This window comes from Camarhynchus parvulus, chromosome 9 (genome assembly GCF_901933205.1).
Source record: "Camarhynchus parvulus chromosome 9, STF_HiC, whole genome shotgun sequence".
Lineage (NCBI taxonomy): Eukaryota > Metazoa > Chordata > Aves > Passeriformes > Thraupidae > Camarhynchus > Camarhynchus parvulus.
In genome coordinates, this window is record NC_044579.1 from 1,501,291 (window position 1) to 1,521,472 (window position 20,182).

Sequence of the window (20,182 nt, forward strand, 5' to 3'; positions counted from 1 at the left end):
TAGGGAAAAAATAAAAATATATAAATATATCTAAAGTATATAATAGAAATATATATACTATATCTAGTATATATTTACATGTAACATAATATATATAGCATAATAGATTATTGTATCTCATTATGTATCTTATATATTAATATATAGATATTAATATATAATACATAACATATATAATATAAATATCTAAATATATATTTAATTTATATATTTATATACACACACACACACATATATATATATATATAAACCCACACAATTCTAGAATTCCATAATTTATCTCCCTCCCACTTCTAGCCTAGAATTCTTGGAATTTTTTTTCTTCATTATTAATGGGGGTCAGGAATTGTTGATCTGTGTTTGAGCACACGAGTGATCCATGGCTCTGTATTCAGTGATCAATAACTGATCGAGAATTGCCACTTTTGCTGAGAACACTGATGGAATAAATCCCAAAGGCTTGAACTGGTGGCAGTGGTCATTTAGGTCATTTTGGGGTCATTTCGGGGTTACTTCAGGTCACTGGGGTCATTTGAAGGTCATTGAAGGTCATTTTGGGGTTACTTTAGGTCATTGGGGTCACTTGAGGTCAATTTTGGATTTTGAGATTTTTCATTCCCTGACTGGGGTTACTTTAGGTCATTTTGAGGTCATTTTGGGGTCATTTGGGGGTTACTTCAGATCATTGGGGTCATTTTGAAGGTCATTGGGCAAGGTCATTTTTGGGGTTTTGAGATTTTGGGTCATTGGGGTCATTTGAGGTCATGTTTAGATTTTGAGATTTTTGGGTCCCTGACTGGGGTTACTTTAGGTCATTTTGAGGTCATTTCAAGGTCATTTTTGGGTCACTCAAGGTCATTGGGGTCATTTGAGGTCAGTTACTTTTAGGGTCATTTGGGGTCAGTTCAAGGTCACTTTTGAAGGCTTCAAGGTCATTTTGGGGTTACTTCAGGTCATTGGGGTCAGTTGAGGTCAATTTTGGATTTTGAGATTTTTCATTCCCTGACTGGGGTTACTTTAGGTCATTTTGGGGTCAGTTCGGGGTTACTTCAGGTCATTGGGGTCATTTGAAGGTCATTCAAGGTCATTTTGGGGTTACTTTGGGTCATTGGGGTCACTTGAGGTCAATTTTGGATTTTGAGATTTTTCAGTTCCTGACTGGGGTTACTTTAGGTCATTTTGAGGTCATTTCAAGGTCATTTTGGGGTCACTCGAGGTCATTGGGGTCATTTCAAGGTCACACAAGGTCATTTTGGGGTCATTTGAGGTCATGGGGGTTACTTGAGGTCATTTTTGGATGTTGAGGTTTTTTGAGTCTCCGAGCGGGGTCACTTGAGGTCACTTCAAGGTCATTTTGGGGTCACTTGAGGTCATTTTCACCCCTAAGAATTGATCCAGGCCTCAGAGCTTCACTTTGCTGTTAATTTTCATGTTTTATTCTGTCAGCAAAATTGTCATGTTTTATTCTGTCAGCAGCAGGGATTGGGCTGGGGCTGCCTGGAGCCCCTTTGCAGCCCAGGGCCTGCCCAGGGATCTCTGAGCTCCTCTGGGGTGGAAATGGGAACGGGAACGGGATCCGGCCCCAGGGACCCGGCCGGGGGTGCGATCCAGCCCGGGCTGGAAGTGAGGGAAAGGGGGGGAAAAACACTGGGGAAAAATAATGGGGAGGAAAATAAGGGAGGGAAAATAAGGGGGGGAAAATAAGGGGGGGGAAATAAGAGGGGCAAAATAATGGGGAAAAAATGGGGAAAAATAATAGGGTGAAATAATGGGGAGGGAAATAAGGGGGAAAATAAGGGGGAGAAAATAAGGGGGAGAAAATAAATAAGGGGGAGAAAATAAGGGGGGAAAATAATGGGGAAAATAATGGGGAGGGAAATAAGGGGGAAAAATAAGGGGGGAAAATAAGGGGGAAAAATAAGGGGGGAAAATAAGGGGGAAAATAAGGGGGAAAAATAAGGGGGAAAAATAAGGGGGGGAAAATAATGGGGGAAATAACAGGGGGAAAAATAATGGGGAAAAAATGGGGAAAAATAATGGCGAAAATGGGGAAAATAATAGGGGAATAATGAGGGGGGAATAAGTGGGGAAAAATAAGGGGAAAAATAAGGAGGAAAAATAAGGGGGAAAATAAGGGAAAAATAAGGGAGGGAAAATAAGGGAGGGAAAATAAGGGAGAAAATAATAGGGTGAAATAATGGGGAAGGAAATAAGGGGGAAAAATAAGGGGGAAAAAATAAGGGGGAAAATAAGGGGGAAAATAAGAGAGGGAAAAATAAGGGGGAAAATAACAGGGGAAGAATAATGGGGAAAATGGGGAAAAATAATAGGGGGAATAATGAGGGGGTGAATAAGTGGGGAAAAATTAAGGGGGAAAAATAAGGGGGGAAAAATAAGGGGGGGGAAGGGAAATAAGGGGGAAAATAATAGGGTGAAATAATGGGGAGGGAAATAAGGGGGAAAAATAAGGGGGGAAATAATGGGGGAAATAAGGGGAAAAATAATGGGGAAAAATAATAGGGGGAAATAATGGGGGGGGAAATAAGTGGGGAAAAATAAGGAGGAAAAATAAGGGGAAAAGGATAGAAGGGGAATGGGGGGAAAGCAGGGGGAAATGGGAAAAATAATGGGGGAAAATGGGGGAGAAAATAATGAGGGAGAAAGTAATGGGGAAAACGGAGGGGGGGGGAAAGGGGGGAATGAGGAAAAATGGGGAAAACAGGGAAAACTGGGGGAAATGGGAGAAAAGAATGGGAAAATAATGGGAAAAATAATGGGAAAAATATTGGGGGAATGGGGAAAAATGGACAAAAATCGGGGAAAAATAATGGGGGGAAATAATGGGGGGAAATAATGGGGAGGAAAGGAGTGAGGGAAATAATGGGGTAAAAATAATGGAGGAAAAATAATGGGGGAAAATAATGGGGGAAAATAATGGGGGAAAATAATGGGGGAAAAATAATGGGGAAAAATAATGGGGGAAAATAATGGGGGAAAAATAATGGGGGAAAATAATGGGGGGAAAATAATGGGGGGAAAATAATGGGGGGAAAATAATGGGGGGAAAAGGAGGGGGAAATAATGAGGGAAAATAATGGGGGGAAAATAATGGGGGAAAAATAATGGGGGAAAAATAATGGGGGAAAAATAATGGGGGAAAAATAATGGGGGAAGAATAATGGGGGAAGAATAATGGGGGAAGAATAATGGGGGAAAAATAATGGGGGAAAAATAATGGGGGAAAACAAGGGGGAAAAACAAGGGGGAAAAACAAGGGGGAAAAAAGGGGGAAAAAAAAGGGGGAAAAAAAAGGGGGGAAAAAAAGGGGGAAAATAAGGGGGAAAATAAGGGGAAAAATAAGGGGGAAAATTGGGAGGAAAATTGGGAGGAAAATGGAGGAAAGGGGAGGAAAAAGAGGGGGAAATTTGGGGCAAAAATGGGGGGGAAAGGGGAGAAAGGAAAAGTGGGGGAAGGGGAGGGAAAGGGGGGAGTGGGAAAAAAAGGTGGGGAGAAAAAAAGGGGTGTGGGGGGGTGGGATTTCTCCAGCCCTATTTAAATGCAACACTCACAGTGCCAGCAGCCAGCCAGGGATTTCTTGTTCCTCACGGATCCTCCTCCTCCTCCCCAGCCTTTGGGGTGAGCCCCTCTGTCCTGGTTTGAAGGAAAATCCCAGGAAAATCCCCTGCTCTGCAGGCTGTAACTTTGAAATTGTGGGGTTTCCAGGCAAAAATATGGGGAAAGGAGCAGCAGCTCTCTACTAGGATGAGTATAACGAGGAAAACGAGCAGCAGCCAAGGAAAACAATCCCAAAACCTTTTCCCACCCTTGGGTGCAGCTGTGGGAGCAGCAGGATGGCTGGGTGGATGTGGGGTTGGGTTAAAGTGGAACAAAAACCCCAAAGCAGCAGCAGGAAACAGCTGCAGGAGGGATGAGGTGGAGCAGGGAGGGGTTTTGGGGCTTTTCCTGGGCTCTCACCTGTCCTGAGTGATGTCCTGTGGCACTGGGGAGAGGGGTCAGGGATTGGGGTCCTGCATTTGCCCTAAAGAACTGACTGAGGGTCAGGGTCAGGGATTGAGGTCTTGGGTGTCCCCTGAGCACAGGGATTGGGGTCCTGCATTTGCCCTAAAACACTGAGCTGCGGGTCAGGGTCCCTCTGGAGAGAGGGATCAGGGACTGGGGTCCTGGGTGTTCCCTAAAGCACTGAGCAGAGGGTGAGGGTGCCCCCAGAGCAGGATCAGGGATTAGGGGTCTTGGGTTTCCCCTAAAACACCAAGCAGAGGGTCAGGGTCCCTCTGGAGAGAGGGATCAGGGACTGGGGTCCTGTGTTCCCTCTGAGGCATTGAGCAGAGGGTGAGGGATCAGGGATTGGGGTCCCGGGTTTCCCCTAAAGCACCAAGCACAGGGTGAGGGATCAGGGATTGGGGTCCTGGGTTTCCCCTAAAGCACCAAGCACAGGGTGAGGGATCAGGGATTGGGGTTCTGGGATTTTGAAAAGACCCCAGTCCCTGCAGCACAGACTCACCCACAGCAGGAGGAGCAGTGAAGGACAGAGCTCTGGTGGCAGGGAATTGTCCCCACAGCAGCAGCAGCAGCAGCAGCCTGGCCCCAAACCCATCCCTGATCCCCAAGGGCAGCCCTGAGCCCAGCCAAGCCCCCAGATCCCTGCACTTCCCTGGAAAACCCCCAGACACCGAGCTCAGCCCCAGATAAAAACCCCAACAAATCCTCATCCCCATCCTAAACAAAGAAACAACCCCAACAAATCCTCATCCCCATCCTAAACAAAGAAACAACCCCAACAAATCCTCATCCCCATCCTAAACAAAGAAACAACCCCAACAAATCCTCATCCAGATCCCAAGCAAAAAATAAAACCCCAACAAATCCTCATCCCCATCCCAAGCCAAAAAAACCCCAACAAATCCTCATCCCCAAGCTAAACAAAAAAAACTCCAACAAATCCTCATCCCCATCCCAAGCAAGAATAAAACCCCAACAAATGCTGATCCCCATCCCAAGCACACCTTGTGTCCCCTGAGCACCTTCATTCCATCTCTGAGGAGCAAAAGGGAGCAGAAGTTCCTGGGAGAAAGAAATAAAAAAAAAGAAAGAAAAAAAGGGAAAGATGTAACCTTCCACACCTGTGGGGGTTTGCACAGGTGGGATCTGGTTCTGGTTCCCCTGGCCATGGAGGGAAGGGCAGCACCAAAAATGAGCACAAAAAAAGGAGAGTGAGGACTGAAGAAGCCACACAAATGTCCTTTGGAACAGGAATTAATCTGTTATTTAACAGTGCTTGTGGACCAACATTCAGCACCAAAGGAGAGTAAATTCAAATTAAGATTAAATTTAAATTAAGATTTAAAAATATTGGAGAAGCCACCCAAATGTCCTTTGATACAGGAATTAATCTGTTATTTATCTTCTGTTTTGTACCAGAAGTGCAGCACCAAGGGACAACAGCACCTCATTTAAATTAAATATAAAGTACTGAACAGGCGACCCAAATGTCCTTTGATACAGGAATTTATTTGTTATTTAACTTTCGTTTTGTACAAAAAATGCAGCACCAGTGGAGAGTAGCACCTCATTTAAATTAAGATTAAAAAATATTGAAGAAGCCACCCAATAATGTCCTTTGATACAGGAATTTATTTGTTATTAAGCTTTTGTTTTGTACCAAAGGACAGCAGCACCTCATTTAAATTAAATATAAAGTACTGAAGAGGCCAGCCAAATGTCCTTTGATAAAGGAATTTATTTGTTATTTAACTTTAGTTTGTTATTTAACTTTAGTTTGTTATTTAACTTTAGTTTTGTACCAAAAGTGCAGCACCAAGGGACAGCAGCACCCCATTTAAATCAAGATTAAAAAATATTGAAGAGGCCACCCAAATGTCCTTTGATACAGGAATGAATTTGTTATTTCCCAGTGCTTTTGAGCCACCCCTGGTGGTGCCTGCCCTGCACCAGCCCCTTTTAATGCAGCCCCATCCCCAGCTTGCTCTGAGCAGGATAAAATGTTTATTTTGAAAGCAACCTTCCATTGAAATCCTGGCAATCTTTGGTCCAAGCACGGGTTACCTCTGCTTTGGTGGCTGTGGATTTCACAACCAGATCGCTTTCCTGCCCTGGCTGTCCCAGGATTTTTGTCGTCCGTGGCTTTGGGTGGGGTTTGGTGTCATTGTGGCTTTTATCAAACCCACAGGTGCTGATTCCATCTCTGGTTTGGCCTCAATAATCCAGGCTTGGCAGGCCAGGCTGCTGGGGAAAGGATAACACAGTGCTCAGAATGGAAATAATCACCAAATAATCACCAAAATAACCAAATAACACCAAATAATCACCAAATAATCACCAAATAATAACCAAATAACACCAAATAATCACCAAATAATCACCAAATAATAACCAAATAACACCAAATAATCACCAAATAATCACCAAATAACACCAAATAATCACCAAATAACACCAAATAATCGCCAAATAACACCAAATAATCGCCAAATAACACAAAATAAACACCAAATAATCACCAAATAATCGCCAAATAACACCAAATAATCACCAAATAACAAACACCAAATAATCACCAATCACCAAATAGCACCAATTAATCACCAAATAAACACCAAATAATCACCAAATAACACCAAATAACACCAAATAATAACGAAATAACACCAAATAATCACCAAATAACACAAAATAAACACCAAATAATCACCAAATAATCACCAAATAACACCAAATAATCACCAAGTAAACACCAAATAAACACCAAATAACACCAAATAACAAACACCAAATAATCACCAAATAACACCAAATAATCACCAAGTAATCACCAAATAACACCAAATAACCACCAAATAACAAACACCAAATAATAACCACATAACACCAAATAATCACCAAATAACACAAAATAAACACCAAATAATCACCAAATAATCACCAAATAATCACCAAATAATCACCAAAACCCAGGCAGGACTCCATCAGGGAGCAGTGTTTGCACTGGGAAAGGGCAGATCCCCCACAGGGAATAGTGGAGCTGGTAGAAAATCAGAAATTCCCTGGATAATGTGCCAAAGGTTCATTTTAAGCTGGGTTTAGCTGCCTAATGTGCCAAAGGTTCATTTTAAGCTGGGCTTTTTGGGATGTGGGTTTGGGGGAGCAGAGCTGGGGGCTCCTGTGTGCCCAGAACTTCGGTTTTTGGATACTGGGAAGGCCAAAAACAGCATTTCAGAATAACTGTGGGGTCTGGGGCTTTAATGGGGCTTTGGGGTCAGATTCTGCTGAGTGTCCCAGAATGCTGGAACAGCCTGGGCTGGAAGGGATCCACAAGGATCCAGTGCAGGATCTGCCATGGGAGGTGCCCCAGGAATGCAGGAAGATCCCTCCCTGTTCCATATTTTTGGGGGTTTCCATCCCTGAATCCTGTCCTGAATTTCTGCAGGAATTCCCCCAGATCCCAGCCAGGCTCATCCATCAGTGATAATTCCCAATTTTCCTTTGTTTAGGCTGATGCAATCTCTGGAATGTTATAAATCAGGAGAGACCATTTATCTTGCTCCCCAGGCACCACTCATGACTAATTAAATCCCATCATTAACTGGAGCAGGCCCATGAGGAACAGCAGGAACACCATTCCCAGACAATGGAAGAGCATTTCCCACTGGATTTGCATCCCGAGGGCTGAGCAGGAGTAAAATAATTCTATTCTTTTACTATTTGCTCTCCAACACAGAGATTTCACATTTAAACACGACGGTTCATTTCTCTAGATGAATTCTGGTTGGTTTTCCTAAAGAGCCAATGGATACACTCAATTTTCCCAGGGATTTTTCTCTCAGCAGCCCCAAAACCCCCAAATGTTTTCTGAACGAACCATGACCATTCCCCTGCAGATAATCCCTCACATTGCCTCGCAAATCTTTGGAGTTTCAGCTCCTGTAATCCCTCTGCTCCTGGAGGAAAAGGCTGGAAAGGGCATTTTAAACAACCTAAGCCATGTCCATGGGAAGCAGGATGGGATTTGGGAGCTTTCCCATTCATTCCTCCCTCAGGCTGATGGATGCGAGGCCTGGATTTGATTTAAGCTCTGTGGCAGTCGGGGTTGGGTTTTAAGGGAGCAAGGGCAGCTCCCCCTGGAGAGAAAAACGGATTTTCCGAGAGTTCCACTCATCCTGCACGGCACAAGGACGCTCAAAATAAACATTTGGGAGCTGAAATCCATAATTCACCGCAAGAGCTCTTGGTTCTTGCTCTGGGAAGCCTCTAGAATGGAAAACAAAAGCGCTGGGAAGCTTCAAATGCAGCAAAATCCACAATAAAACTGTTAAGACACAAGAGGTGCTGGGCAGGGCAATTAATTAGGGATAATAAAGGAGGGAATGACAGCATCCAATTTAAGGAGGAATTAATGGGAATCTGCATCATCCCTGCTGCTTTTCCTAGGAAAGATGTGCTTTGCATCCCACACAGCTCTGCTCAGGACTGGGAGGGGGGTTTGTGCCTTAAATGTTTGGGGTTTGGAACAGAGGCATTGAAAATCCATCAATATTGCAAAAAAATGTGGAATTTATGGTTGGACCAATAAATATTTCACAGCCTGAACCAGGAACAGTATCCAGGGAAATGCCTCTAAATTGGCCATGGAATTAGAAGAATAATTAAGAAATATTTACTTACAATTATATCCAATCCCCCTTTTTTTTTAATGCTGTGATTAATTAAATTCCCAGATTTCCTCCTAGTCTGTAAGTATATTACACATGGAAATTAATTTTCTCCAACAACTCATTAAGTGCTGCAGATCCCACTGAAATCACTTTTTCCTTACTTTGCATTGGAAATCTTCCCCTGCACATCCCTCAGGCCCAGCTCCCACATGGAGCAAACCAAAGGCATTTCCTGTGAATTCCAGGGAATGTATAGCAGAGAAAGTTCTTTTTGGGACACTGGGTTTTATCCATTAACCAGGTGGGACTGAAGGGGGAATTTCCCAGCACCAAAATGCAGTTCTCAGGAGGCATCCAAAGGCATCTCCAGGTGTTTCCAGGGATAAATCCAGTGTTTTCCAAATGTTTCCCTGTGGTTTTATTTTAAAGTAATTTAAACATTTAGAATTCTTGAAATGGTATCATTTGAAAACAAATTGGTGATTTTAAATTTTTTAAATAATAATTGATAATAATTTTATTCCAATGCACGAGTGCTTCTGTCTGGTGCATGAAGTGGGGAATTCTCCATTTTCATCCAGACCAGGAACCCAAGGCCTGGGAGTGGTGAGTGCTGGGAGAGCTGGGATGGGGTTAGGGTCCCATCTTGTCCTGTCAGGAAAGGTGGGCTTTGCATGGATGCCCTGACCCCCCAATCCCATGGGAAAATTGGAGATGGGATCCCCATCTCATCCCAGAGCCATGGAATGGTTTGGGTTGGAAGGAACCTTAGATCCCATCCCATTCCAGCCCTGCCATCAGGAACTTCCTCTGCCCCAGGTGCTCCAAGCCCTGTCCAGCCTGGCCTTGGCACTGCCAGGGATGCAGGGGCAGCCCCAGCTCCTTTGGGAATCTGCGCCGGGCCCTGCCCACCCTCCTGGCCAGGAATTCCTTCCCAATATCCCATGTACATCCCACCTCCACACGCAGGTGAGGCTCCCTGGTCCGCAGTTCCTGGGATTTTCCTTTCTTCCCCTTCTGAAAGCAGGAATGATGTTTTCCACCTTTGTGGCTACTGGGAAGCTGCTTTTTAGGCTTCATTTTGCAAGGAACTTGAGGTTCCTTCAGACACCCTGCAAGGAGCCACATCCAGGATTTCATTTTCCCTTGGATAAATCATCTGGAAGCGACCGAGCGTGGGCGGGATGAGACAACTCCAGCTTAGTCCAATATTTGACCCAGGCAGTTCAATAATTCCATTTGTAAACCTGGGAATCTGTTCCCTGAGATTTGGGGGAGGCTGTGGGAGCCACCCTGGAGCTTCTGTTCAGCTGGAGCACCAGGAGTGGGAATCCCAAGCGGAGGCAGCGCTGGATTGATGGAAATGCCCAGCAAGTGTTTCCACACTAACGAGCTCCCCGGGGAGGGCAGGCTGAGCAGAGGGAGCCAGCTCGGCTCTCCCTCCCCATTGGCATTCCGGGAGTGTAGAGCTGCAAGTCCTGGGGCTCATCTCCATCAATGATTAATCCTGGGGCTGATCTCCATCAATGATTAATCTGCTCTTTATAGGGGCCAGTTCTTCCCGTGGTTTAAGTCAGAAATTCAGATTTCTGTAAATAACTTATTGTTTTACATTCTTTTCTGGAGGAGGAGAAATTTGATGGACTGTTGGTTTGTCCGGTGTCATTGGAGAGGTGGCACTGTCACCCTCCAATCCACTGTCACTACTGGAAAATTATAAATGTTGGAGTCAGAAAATAAATTTCCCTTTTTTCTTCTCCTTGAGAGCAGCGGTGTGTGTGCTCATGGTGTTTCGTGTCCTATAGTGACACAGGAGCTCCTGGATTTTGGCTGCTTTAGGATCTCTTGGTTGGGCAGGCAGTGCTCATTATTCCAGAGTCCAGAGGGAATGGAGCAGCCTGGACACGGGGAACCTGCCCAGATCCTGCTTTCCCAGCCAGGGCTCCCTGTGTCCCTCCTGCTCTCCCGAGGGCAGGAGCAGCTCCTCTCCCTTTCCATCGGCTGGCCCAAGGCCCCCATCAGATCCTTGCCGTGGGATCACTCCTGGGAGCACAGGAGGGACAAGCCCGGCTCTGGGGAAGGGCAGGGAGAGGGAGGGAGAGGGGCTGGAGCTCAGGACACCAAAGAATTCCATGGACAGCTGGAGTTTGGAGGTGTGAGGAGCACCAAGGGCTCTCTGTCTGAGCCTTACAGAGTCTTCTGGCCTAAGAAAAATCAGCAATTATTACCATGTTGGATTATTATTTTTCCTTTTATTGGAAGGACGCTGCCAAAGCAGAAATCTTTGCACAAGTTTAGGCTCAGAGCACTGACAGTGTACCATGAAATGCTTGAAATCCTTGAAATTACCGCTGGAAAATGGATTTTTTACAATGTTAGGGAAAAACCTCTTAAGAAATTTGTGCCTGAAGAGCATCATGAACCCCAGTGAAGCCACCTGGATGCAGATTTGGGGTTGGAATTCTGTATAATAAAATTCCCATCGAGGAGCTGATGGAACGAGCTGTTTGGAGTTGGTGCTGGGGGCTGGGTTTATTTATATAAAATATGAACTCTAAACCAGAAAATAGAATATAGAATCCATAAAATAAACTATATAAAATAGAATCTATGAAATAGAAATATAAAATAAATATATAGTATATAAAATTATATATAATATATAAAAATAATATATAATGTATAATATATTACATATTATATTATATATATATAATATATAATATATAATATATATTATATATTATATATTATATATTATATATTATATATTATAATATATACTATAATATATAATATGAAATATGGAATATATAATATAATATGGGATATAGAGTATAGAAAGGTATAGAGTATAGAAAATAGACTATATGAAATAAAATACATACAATAAAATCTAGGAAATAGACTATATAAAGTAGAATATCGGGTTGCTGTGTTTCTGCGTGCTGCACACACCCACCCCGCCATTCCCTTTCGGACCCAGCCTCGCTGATTCCCCGTCAAACGCTCCTTGCAGGGATCAGAGCGGCTCCGAAGCCGCCCGTAAATCCGATTTTCCCCGATTCCCGTGGCTGCGCGGCTGGGGATGACAGCGGATCCGTCCCTGCGCTGGAGCCGTGCCAGGAGTTTCTGCTCTCGCTGGCTGTGGCTGCTCGCTCCCGCTCTGGCTCTTCCCATTTTCCCTCCCCCCGCTCTCTTTGAGGTTTTTCTGGTGCCCAACTCCGAGGTTCGCAGCTTCCCTGTCTCCTGCTGTTCCACGGGAGGCAGCGCCGGGAGGAGCCGCGTTCCTGCCTCCTTTTCCTGGGAAACTTCACCATGCGGCTGGTAAGGGATGGAATTCCTAAAGGAACGGACCCAGCTCCGGGATGGAGAGGCTCTCCGGGATGGAGCTCTGGGATGGAGCGGCTCCGGGATGGAGCTCTGGGATGGAGCTCTGGGATGGAGCTCTGGGATGGAGCTCTGGGATGGAGCTCTGGGATGGAGCTTGGGATGGAGCTCTGGGATGGAGCGGCTCTGGGATGGAGCTCTGGGATGGAGCTCTGGGATGGAGCTCTGGGATGGAGCGGCTCTGGGATGGAGCGGCTCTCTGGGATGGTTGATGGAGCTCTGGGATCCCATGGTAATCTATGAGCGGCAGAATAACCGGGGAGGGGATGGCGGGGTATGGGGTGCCCAGCGGGACAGGGATGTGACACTGCTAGGGATGCGCAGGCACATTTCCTTAAGGAATCTGGGATCCGAAAGCACTTCTGCCTGGGGAGAAAGCGGCCGGAGCGAACGCGATGCGATTCCTGACGTGCTGTAAGTTTATTACGAGAATTTAAGGCTGGGTTCTGTGCTCGGGAAGGAGGGAATCATCTCCGGGTGATAACAATTCCGAACGGCGCTTGGAAAAGATGCCCGAGGATTCTCAGGGAGTCTCAGGGCTCTGCCGAGCCGTGGCCGGGTGCTGTGGCAGAATTTCCCTGGATTTCACAGCCCTTTTTCTTTCGGCGTGCAATTACTGGGGGTAAATAACGTGGCTGTGCTTCCCGGGGGGAGCAGCCTGCGGCTCTGAGCCTCGGGATTCCGCAGGGATTTCATTTCCAAGCGCTGGAAGAGCCGGCGGATCGATGCAGGGCTCCTGGAGCCAGGAGTTCGGCTGTTTGTCAGCACGGAAAAGCTCCCGGCTCGGGGCTGGATCCCGGTGAGATCAGCCCGGGAATGCTGCGGGACCGATCCCGCTCTGCGCTGGGCAGAGCGCCGGGAGAATCCCAGTCCCGGATGGATTGTGGGGTTTTGCCGGAGCAGTTGTAGCAGGGCTGGCGGGGTTGGGTATCCGGGATCTTCCCAGCACGCTGGGACAGAGATTCGCTCAGGAGCAGCTTCCACAGGGTGGTTCCTTCCATCCCAAACTCTGTCCCCTCTGAGCTGGGCACAGGCAGCCCACGAGGCTTTCCCAAACCTCAATCCAAGGCATTCCATTGGGATGTGATGGATGGGAGTGATATAAACACCAGAGGGTGGAAATAAAGCAGGCAGAGATGCTGGAAGGCAAGGCAGGGAGCTGGGGATGGTTCCTCAGGAATTCCAAGGACAGGGAGCCGACCCTCAGGTGAGGATCCATCCTGCACATCCCATTCCTCACGAGAGGAGGTTGAACACGTTGGGTTTGATGGATCCTCCACAGCTCTGAGCTCCAGAGTGGGTGGCTGGAAATCAGCAAATATTGAATTCTCATTTCTCCCAAGCTGGAATTAATCTGAGCCTCTCTGTTTTCTCAGACAACTTGTCAGACACTGGAAACTCGTTTGTTAAATTGCACAGGGGAAAAAAGGCTGCATTAGGAATATCCCGCTTACCTGGAGCTGAATTTGTTTGGATTCCCTTTGCTGGTTCAAGTTTTTCAGCTTCCCAAAAGGCTGGAGAAGCTCTAGAGGAGTCTTATAAATAAAATAAAGCCATATGAATTTCCCTGAGCTGTAGGTGCTGGAATTTGCTTCATGTTCCCAGTGCAGCACTGTCTAACCTCTGGAATTGTGTCCAATAGTTTTGTTCCCTGCTTTCCCCAGGTATTCCAAGGCACAGACAGAATTGGAGACCTTTCCCTGCTTTAAATCTCCTACAACTTGGATTTTCTGTCATGAGGCTCCTGCAGGTCCCTGCTGTGGCAGTTTGGGGATTCCTGGAATCCCAATAAAACCGGGGAGACTCTCTGTGTGCCCCAGGGCTAAAGCCTGGCTTTGTGTGAGAAAGCTTGTGCAGACCTGAAATACAGGGAAGAGATCAAATGCCAGGGAATGTTTGTACTTCCAGCAATTCCCCTGGATGCCAAAGAAAACACAAGAATAAACGACAAACTGGTTGGGATGAGCTCTCTGAAGGGGAAATTTTCCTGTTTCAGGGGCCCTGTGGCTCTCAGTGCCCTGATTGCAGCTGGGAAAACACAGCAGAGCCAATATTCCATATTTTCTGCAGCTGGAAAACCTGATTGCAGCATCCTGGCTTCAGGTGGGCAGCAGGAGTGAGACACCTGCAGGTGTTGTCCCAGATTTCTGTGCTGTCCCTGAGACCAGGGGCTGGGACCTGAGTCCCAACTCACTCCTCTACAACAGGCTGGATGAGTAACTACAGGGTGTAAATACAGAGAGTAACTACAGAGAGTAAAATCACCCAGAGAAAACATGGACATGTCTCCTGAACCAAGGATCTTATTCCAGGGTTTAGCTGGAGTTTGGGCAGCTCTGCTCATCCCAGGTTTTGAGCAGGAGCTTGCTGTGGGCACATTCCCACTTAGCGAGGTCAGAGCCTTTGAAGGGTCTAAAGGGTGGTTTTGGGGAAAAACAGAGCTGGGGAAATACCCACGAGGAAAAGGAATTCTCATCTAAAGGGACATGAAGGGAGTGGAAATGGGAAAACTGTGGGGAGGTGGGGATTTGAGAACCCATCTGACACTGAACTGGGCCAGAGAAGCCCCTGGATGATCCAGGCTGGGCTGATGGGAACAAGGTAGAGCGGAGCTCCCATCCCTTAGCAATGGGAGATGATTTCTAGACATTTCTGTTGGGTTTAGGAATACCCTTGAGGCCTTTCACAGCTTCAATAATTCCATGATTCCTGCTGAAGGAAGCTGGATCTGCTCTCCCAGCTGCAGGAATGCTGCCATTACTTCTGTGTGTAAATCCAATTACATCCTCCAGTGTTCTTTGCATTTCCCTTGTTCATGATTAATTTATTTGCCCTCAATTTCACCAAAATTCAGCATTTCCTGTCAGGTTTCGCTGACTCCTGGTGTCACCTGCAACTCTTCCCCCTTGCTGCTCCTCTGCTTTTCCCACAGAAATAATAAAAGGGATTTTTGGGAGCCCTGGGAAGCTCTTTACAAGCTGTGCAAGTTGGGCTCATTTAATTCCTGAAGGCTGCACATCCACATCCTGATATCCAGGCAGGGAATTCATTTACATGCCATGGATGGCTCAGCCACCCCTCAACTGCTGCAGCTGCTGGCATTTCGTCCCTGCTTTGGAATATTATTTACATTTATTAAAAAGCACTTGGAGAAGGTTCAACTTGGTGCCTCTTAAAACCATGTGGAGCGGCTGCTTTCAGAAAGACACAGAGAGGGTGCTTTATTCATTAATTTCCTGTTAATCCTTTAAATTCCTTCCATTATCGAGTATTTAAAGCGGTTTTTACGTGCTAATAACTGAATGGGAAGTGTGGGGTGTTCCATTTTTCCAGGTGCCTGAAATTCAGGGTGATTTTAGCTCATCTCCTGTCTTGTTTTCCCTCTCCACAAAACATCCCAAGCTTTTATCCCATCCTTTCCTCCTCTCCCTGAGGAATGCAACGGGGCCAGCAGTGCCTGAAGGGAATTTTCCATCCAGCGTGTGGTCATCGATTGGAATCCTGATGGAAAATGTCCTCTTGCAAAGGGAGAGATGCCAAGGGAATCTGGGAATGCTGGTGGGGTTTGGGCTCAGCCTAAATGGGGGAATGGGTCTGTGTAAACCCCTCTCAGGGTTGTTTTAGGCCAGCACTTCAGCAGCTGATTTGTGTCAAACTCCTCATCCCAAAGTTCTGCTGGAAAGGAGATCTGCCTACACCCAGAAATAAAGACCCCAATTGGGTATAATTAAAATTAAACCAGTGTTCAAACTGCTATGTACCCCAGGCAAAAAACCCTGAATTGTCCATTTACAAGCACGGTTGCTGATGGAAAATGATCCTTATAATTCAGTGTGGGCACAAAGCACAACTGATGTTAAAGTGATTGTGGCCTTGGGCAAGCTCATCTTCCATGGAAAAAGGGAAAAGAGGGAATCTCCCTTGGTCCAGGAACCAGCAGCACACGGGCGTCACTGGAGCAGGGAATTTCATGGATGCTGTGCACATGAAAAGCTCCTTTCTCCTCGGGTTTAGGATTTGAAGGAAGGATCCTGAGTGTTGTAATTGAAAGTGCAGCAGAGGCCTGAGGCTGATGGATGTGATCCCCACTGAGCAGCTCTGGGGTTTTCCCTGGCAGGAAGCTGATGGGAATTCACCATCAGGGCAGAGCAAACACACCCACACCGGGCTGGGGGGAGGGAATTGCACTGGGAGCAGCCTGGGAATATTCCAAGGCAAATTTTAATTGAAAAATGGCCTTGATTGTGTGGAATTTCATGGTCACTCCATGAGGGGATGGAGGTGTTCCCTGCCTGGGGATGAAGCGACCTCAAACTTGTGGGGCCTGTCACAGCCCCAAAAATGGAATTAAGGAGTAAAGGAATTAGGGAATTTAGGAATTTGGCATCTGACATTTCTAAACATGAGTTCTGACAGTGGAAATGGGGTCAGGGAGCCCAAACTCAGGACTCAGGGAGTGGCAGAATTAATGCTCCTCTAATGGGGAGAGAAGGCCACAAGCACTTGGTGCAGAAATGAAAATGCATTAATTGAGACATAAAATACACAGAAATGTTTGGAGACATTGCCTTGCTCGGGGTGCTAACAGCTCAAAACAGCACTTTTTGGGTTTATTGCTGCTTTCAGCATCCCAGATGGCTGCAGACTGTAGGGTTTGGGCCCATTGTGCCTGTCCTGGTGCCAAATGGACAAAGGAGTGTTCAGCCCTGGCCAGCCTCAGGGCAGTGCACGTGCCAAGGCTGGAATGGCTCCACTGTGCCCCCAGACTGATGGGAGCAGGGCAGGCTCTGGGCAGTGTGTGTGTTTTAGGGGATTGGTTTGGGATTCAGGCTTCTGTTGGGGGGCTCTCTGGAAGAGGGACCATTTGTGTTCCATGTTTGCCAGCACATTTCTGCTCCGAGTGCTTCCATCTCCTAGTTGTTCCTGGGTGTATTTTGGGACAGGAACTTGTCTTTGGTGTAAACTGGAGCCTCTGGAAGATGAAGAATTCATTTTTGGCAGGAGGGGTTGCATCCCAAGTGACCCCACACGTTTGGGATCAGTGCATGTGCTGTGAATCCCAAAGAGGTGATTCCAGCTCTCAGCCCAGCTTCCGGGGACTGGAAATTCAGGAAAAAGAGATTCACTGACCATGGATTTGTCTCAGTGCTCCTGGAACACCCCCAAAGTTGTGTTTGTCCTTGTGGGAAAATCCAATTTTGTCATCAGCAGCTCTCCTTGACCTTCTCACTCGAGAGCAGCCACTGAGCTCCTGGAGTTCGCTGGAATGCTGCTGTTTGGAGCACATTCCGCTGGGAATTACCATTTCCATGAGGAAATATTTCTGATTTCAGCTCTTCCCCGTGCCATGGCAGAGCCAGGGTTTTCCAGAGTCACCTGCAATTCCTGGGCAGTGCTCAGCCCTGGCTCTGAGGAGCTGGAAATCAAAGCCTGAGCTGTGTTGTGCTATAATTTATGCCAGGAAGCAGATTTAAATTATGCAAATTGCTGTCTGCACCGAAGCTGCCATCTGGAAAAAGTTCTGCATGCAAAAATCTGTCAGGGCAAGGCAAGGGACACGGGATCATTGGGAAGGGAGAGCTGATGGAATAAAAACAAGCTGCTCCTGGAAAAATGATTCCTCTGCTCCAGTCCAGTGGCAAAGCTGCTGTTCTGTAGGAGCCAGATTAATATAGTGGGGGTAAAATAATTGTTTAAAGCTGCTTTGGAGCTGGAATAGCTCCTTGTTATCCAGGAGGGATAAAATGCAGGTTAGGAGGGAAAGGAGGAGCCCAAGGAAGGGTGGTGGCACATCCAGAGCTGCAGGTGGGCAGGGATCAGCAGGGAAAGGATGAAGCTGAGAGAGGAGATGTGGCCTGGATATTCTGGGGCACAGGATAAGTCCTGGAGCCATCCAACATGGAATATTTCTTTAATAAATGGGAACTGGAGAGGTTAAAGGATGCAGGATTTGCTGCCTCTCTAGTGCTGGAAATCAGGGGAAGGTTCTTCCCCCAGAGGGTGCTGGCACATTCCCAAAGCTGCCCAAGTTCCAGGAGCATTGTGACACTGCTGCAGGGATGCCCAGGTGGGATTTTGGGGTGTCTGTGCAGGGCCAGGGACTGGGCTGGGTGATCCTATGGTCCCTTCCAGCTGAGGATATTCCAGGATTCTGTATTTTCCATCAGGGCAGACTTGTGTGACTCCTTCTCTCCCAAAGCCAGAGCTCCTGTGGCAGGAGGAATGTGCACCTTGGGGTTACAGCACCTGCTGGGGTGAATTTTTGGGGCAATCCACCCCTTTATGAGCAGGAATTGCCTTTCCTTGTTCCCCCAGGATGTCCTCAGGCAAAACTCTGCAGAGCCCTCTCCAGAAATCAGTGTTGGTGGGGTCAAGGACTTGTGGAACTCCCTGGAAGGGCAGAGGTGGGTTCTCCACACCCTCACAAATGTAAAACCTCTGGGTTTTCCAAGCCCCCTCCACGTGCCCACTTTGTGTGTCTCAGTTTGGGGGAGCAGCAGTGGCGCCGTGTCCTTTGTCACAGAGCAGCACGGGGTGCCTGTGGTGACATCCCGTGAAGCAGAGCTGTAATTACAGAAAGCTTTGTCAGATTTTATTCTCTGCTCCTGCAAAGGATCCTGAGCACGAGGCCAGGCTGTGGAGAGCCCCCTTGCTGCCTGCACTGCCATTAACTCCATAGGCACGGCGTTAATTTGGAAAAATAACAGTTGGAGGCTGTCAGGGATGCTCCATAAAAACCCTGCCAGCTCCTGCTGCAATGCAGACAGAAAACAAATGGTTCCCATTTCAGCTTGGCACGCTGTAACCCCACTGAGCTGACTTCCCAGGATAAACGATTGCTGTGGAATTATATTCCCACAGGCAGCACGAGATCCTATTTAAAAAGCATCACACAACCCTGTGTATTCCTAATTATTCGTGTGATGAAGGAAGAAACGCTTCAGTGCTGGTTTATTCTTGCTCACCATCCTCATAACTATGCTGGGAGTGCTTTTCCTCTTTCCATGGAGCTGTTCTGGTAGATGGGATGTTGGGAAGGAATTCCTCCCTGTGAGGATGGATTCCCAGAGCAGCTGGGGCTGCCCCTGGATCCCTGGCAGTGCCCAAAGCCAGGCTGGACAGGGCTTGGAGCAGCCTGGGACAGTGGAAGGTGTCCCTGGTGGAATTGGATGGGCTTTAAGGTCCCTCCCAGCCCAAACCATCCTGGGATTCACCAGCAGGAGAGGTTGGCCCTCAGGAGCTCCTCAGACTGGGATGGCACAGCTCTGCAGTCCTGGTGCTTTGGTGTTTTGTGTTGGTTTCTTCTGTCCATAAAAATGGATTTTCCAACAAGGAAGTGGTCACTGAGCCAGGGACCCAGTTGACACTCCTGGGCTTAATCCCCAAATTTAGGGCTCCTGTTTTATGGTGGCTTTAATGCCTTGCATGGCATGGTGTGCCCTGTGCCTCAAACTCCCCCATGCCAGCTCTGTCCCACGAGAGAGCCCTGGGCAGGGATGGAGGGATGGAATTCCTTCCTGTGACAGGAATGCCCCAAACACCCCAGCAGCCAAAGCATCTCTGCAGCATTCCCAGCACCGAGCTCTGCCTGGCTCCCACAGCTCACAGAGCATCACCCAGCTGCCCCTTCCTCCCCCAGCCAGAGCTGATCTCCCTGGAAAGCCTCTCCTGTGGGAGCCGTGATCTGACCTTTACCAGCCCCAGCAACCCCTGACAAAGGCAGCAGCAGAACACCCAGCACCAGCATTTGGATTTGTTTTGAGCCAGATTGTGACAGATCCCTCCTGTGAATGCTGCAGCTGCCAGAGGTCCAAGCACAGCATTAAAGCAGCAGCTCCAATGTAACATTTCCAGAACATTTCCTTCCAGCTCCCCCTCGCCCCTGCACACACACAGCACCCACAGGGATGGACTCCCCGTGCCCGTCTGACCTTTTCTGCTGCTTTTCAGTTGATGAAGTTCGCTCCTGTGGCCCCAGTGCAGCTTGGCAGGGGTTGTGTGTTGTTTCTGTGGTGTTCCTGACATTCCTGTAGCATTAAACCTGGCAAAATCGGGATGTTTCACTCTCAGGCTCAGCTGGGAAAGGTCTTTGGTGTCACTGT

At 47.2% G+C, this 20,182-nt stretch overlaps 1 protein-coding gene across 1 annotated transcript in view; it reads left to right on the forward strand.

Annotated features, from left to right (window-relative positions):
• Positions 1 to 11,898: 11,898 nt before the first annotated feature.
• Positions 11,899 to 20,182, forward strand: part of LOC115906703 (schwannomin-interacting protein 1) — an 83,017-nt gene continuing 74,733 nt past the window's right edge. Inside the window, exon 1 of the mRNA XM_030954085.1 lies at positions 11,899 to 12,017. Coding sequence (XP_030809945.1) covers positions 12,009 to 12,017 — 9 coding nt within the window. The 5' untranslated portion in view covers positions 11,899 to 12,008. The remainder of the gene's footprint in view (positions 12,018 to 20,182) is intronic.